The following is a 4,042-nucleotide window of genomic DNA, read 5'->3' on the forward strand; positions in this document are numbered from 1 at the left end:
ACCACCACCTGTTTTACAGCTTTTTCTAATGGATTTGTTGAGTGGTACCAAGTAGCCCCACCGCGGGGCTACTTGAACCCAATTTTTAAAAAATAGGAAAAAAACATATAAAGAGTTAAAATTGTTGCTTAAAAAAGGCTTAAGGTGGGAGCAGAACGTCTGAAATATGGTAAAAACAAGATTAGCAGCTCATATTATGGGTTTAACAAAGCATTCAGTGTAAAACTCACAAAAAGTATGAAATTTCGGGTCCAAGTAGCCCCACTTTGCGGGGACTACTTGGTACCCCCCCCTCCCTGCATACATAGTACATGATTAGTGAAGTACATGATTCAAACTTTTCATCGTATTTTATCATCATTTTAAAAAAATCTAGATACGACAACAAAAACCATTTAATATGTAGCTCTCTCAAACATTTAATATGTAACTGTCATAAATGAACACTAAAATAAACTTAAACTGCAGTACTACTAGAAAATCTTCAGGGAATTTGTATTTCATAAACTTCTAGAAATGATGCAACTACTTCTTAAGTAACATTGACCAAGTGATTAGTGATACTAAAAAGAAACTATATTGTTACTAGAAACCTTTATCTTCAACAGAGTTACTTAAAAAAAAGCTGTACTTCAAAAAGCTTACAGCCGTCCCCCCCCCCTCCCCCAATGATTTGATACTTTGTCTACACCTAGACTTCCCAAACTGTAGTTCGCGAGCTCCTTCGGGGTTCGTTAACAATAAAGTTTGGAAAGCCCATGTGTACACTATCACCTACAAAGCGATTTAGAACGAATACCTCTCACTCAGCCTGAAATATGCTCTAAAAAATTAGTTTTACTTCAAACCCAGCTCAATTCGTGCTTTTACCATATTGCCACTACAGGTAAAATAAATTGCATATTCAACTCATATTTTTAGTTGTGCATGCTAGTACATGGCATAGAAGTGAGAAACCACATAAATTTAAATAGAATATTTTCATTGAAAATTTTAGAAATAAAAATAAAATAAGGCCCGGTTAAACTGCTCAATCCAAATGATTTTTGTCTAAATAATTAGACAGTACTGCTGATTTCAAAAAGATAATAAAAATGAAACTTTACATCGAATGTTTTTGAAACGATAAAAAATCTTCTGGAAAAATAACGTGGGTGGATCGTGAAATACAGTGTACTCCCTCTATCTGAACACTCCCTAACGTGAACACCCCTATATTCTGAACACATTTTGATGGTCCCCGGCGAAACTCCATAGATTTAACACAGGCTGAACGCCCTATATTGTGAACACCCCAGTATTAAGAACGCTATTTTAAATTTATTTAAATTATCACTTCTCTTTATTCTGAACATGTTCACAATCGGTACTCGGGAATTCCTATGAATCAAATTGAAAAGCCTAAAATACATTCCCGATTTTATAACTAACTGAATGGCATTAAAGAGAAAATGAATAGAGGACGAAGAAAAATTATTTTCCTGGATATTACTGCATCACATGAAATCATCCAACCAAACAATATGAGCCTGAAGTTTCAGCCACATAACTATGTTTCAAGAATCCAACCATTGTATCAAATTGTTTTTAAGACCTTTAAAGTATGATTACCTTTAAGCAAAATATGACTGAGAATCACCCGGAAACATTTTCACCTGGATGATAGCACATACCTTGCATGAGGATACACAATGCAAAAACAAATTAAAAATAACCTTTTTTTAAGGTATTGTACCGATAGCTGTATTGTAATATTTTATAGTTGAATGTAACGTTAAACTTTTTAAATAAAAAAAGAAAGAAAGAAATGCAAGAGTTTAGGCCCTACCGAGTTGAATTAGACATTGCACTAGGCCCCAATCCAAAATTCAACACCTGTGCCTCAGTTGTTAGTATAGCTCACTGGGCAAAATACTGAACATAGTCCACTAACGCAATAGAATGCATATACATGCATTATCCAGTCTCCCTCTTTAATGAACACCCCCATAATCTGAACACTTTTGTTCGGTCCCATGAGTGTTCAGAATAGGGAGAGTCCACTGTACTTTTTGTCTCAGCTGTAAAAATTTTAAAACTGAATTGAGTCGGTTTTGATGTGAAACACTTAACTTATTGCACTTATTTTCGCAATAAATGTGTCATGACGTGAGTTACTAACGTCAAAATACTAAATGATCAAATAGGCCATGATTTTTCTCAAATAGCATACGTACAATGTTAAAGTACTGTTTAGTTTGGTACTTAACCATATCTTCGTCCTGTAGATTATAAAAATTTTGTAATTTATTTCTTTACCCATTTGAACTACAACTCACAGTATGTACACACTTTGCTCAACTGGACACTTTTTATCTGTACCATACTGTTCTGTTTCCCGCTTTTCCATTTGTTGTTGATAGAAATCTTTTATTTTAGTTACTTTTTTAATTTTAAACCACGCATTCCAAAAATGTCGATAGAAAATGAATCTTGACAATTCAGTTTCAAACACTTACATATATATATAACTATCAAGTGCTTAAGTGATTTTTTAAAATCCGTTTTTTTGAGTCAATGACTAAATAAGCACATAAGAGAAACATGGTTTTAAAAAACCATTTAGTTGTTTCATATTCGGAAGACGCTAAATGATTTATATCATTTTTATATTCAAATAACTCCCATTTTCATGTGCTATTTACTTTTTAAAAAATCCTTAATTTAAATCCCACAATTACCCAATACATGCACGCATTTATGCATTACTAAAAGCATCTTCTCTGCCAAACAAACAAAAAAAAGCCATTCCTGAAGCAATTAAAACTTTGAAGTTTAAAGACTCGACTGGTTTCAAAGAAAATTAACTACGACAAGATACATTTTTAACGCACCTACAGGCATATTTCTCGCATTAAAAATCGAAGATATGCCTCAAACCTTAAGTACAGCGCATTTTCACTTAATATTTTTAGTTAAATATATCATCATATCAGATGAAAAATTAAAGTTATGGTAATTTAAAAAAGTATTACCCCTTTTTGATTTTTTTAAAATTAAAAAAAAAGAAACAAAACAGCTAAATAGTATCGTCTTTTCTTTTTATGGCTCTTTTCAGTCTATCCTTTGAAAGTTAAATGGAATACCATCATGGTCCTTATTGTTTTCATGTGTTTCTTTTCCCCAAAAAATGTTAAGTCGTAATGTCAAGACTTGAAAAAAAAAGAAAAAGAAAAGAAAAGAAATATCTCTGGTTATCATAAACATTTCTCCCCCCTCCCTTAAAAAAAATTGATTAGTCATATTTACCCGAGATACAAATTATCCATTAAAAAAAAGAAAAAAGAAATCATTAAACTCAATAAACACATTTTTCTACGCTAGAAGTAAAAAAAAAAAAAACTATATTTATTTCAATAAAAAACGTTAGGTTTAAAGTGCTTCCTTTTTTTGCCGTTTTTAGTTTCATTTCATACTTCTTTCTTTTTACTTTTCTGGAGAAAAATATTTTTAACAAATTTAATTTTTTTAGAATACTACAAATAACGGATAGAGTAAAACCCTTACCGTTCGATTCGATTAATTCCATCTTCCTAGCCTCCGCAATTATAGGGCCATAGGTAGGCTCAGGGGGCGACCCCTCCGTAGATGAGGTCAATGCTTCCAAATCCATCATCTCAGGTGTAAAGCGATTCGCCGGCATTCTAAAGGATTCCACTCCGGCCATAAAATAATAGCACGCTCGGAAAATAATTCCTGAACTGCATCAAAAACGAATGTTTTGATGCACTTGAAAATAATAGCAGGTGTTTTCGAAGAAGCGCGCTGTAGCACCTAGCGCTAACTTCTCCTTGATATCAACTGAATGTTTGTCAGGAACAGCGGCATAAGATTCCGGCATTTTGAGGGTTGCCGTAAGCAGAAGTGTAGGTGGTCGCCAAAAGTGCTCTACTGCCAAATATGGTTCTAGCAAGGAAACTTGTATTTTTATGATTAAAATATCAAAATATCAGCAAAAGTTTTTTTTTTTCCGTGCTTTTTGGTAGCAGAATAGTTATATCAG

The 4,042-nt window shown here is 33.0% G+C and overlaps 1 protein-coding gene across 1 annotated transcript in view; it reads right to left on the reverse strand.

Moving 5' to 3' along the window:
- LOC129226205 (synaptotagmin-15-like) overlaps window positions 1-3,789 on the reverse strand; it is a 167,190-nt gene extending 163,401 nt beyond the window's left edge. The window contains exon 1 of the mRNA XM_054860805.1: window positions 3,547-3,789. Within this exon, the coding sequence (XP_054716780.1) occupies window positions 3,547-3,706 (160 nt within the window). The 5' untranslated portion in view covers window positions 3,707-3,789. The remainder of the gene's footprint in view (window positions 1-3,546) is intronic.
- Between the last annotated feature and the right edge of the window lie 253 nt (window positions 3,790-4,042).

The sequence above is a fragment of the Uloborus diversus genome, chromosome 7, assembly GCF_026930045.1.
Source record: "Uloborus diversus isolate 005 chromosome 7, Udiv.v.3.1, whole genome shotgun sequence".
NCBI lineage: Eukaryota > Metazoa > Arthropoda > Arachnida > Araneae > Uloboridae > Uloborus > Uloborus diversus.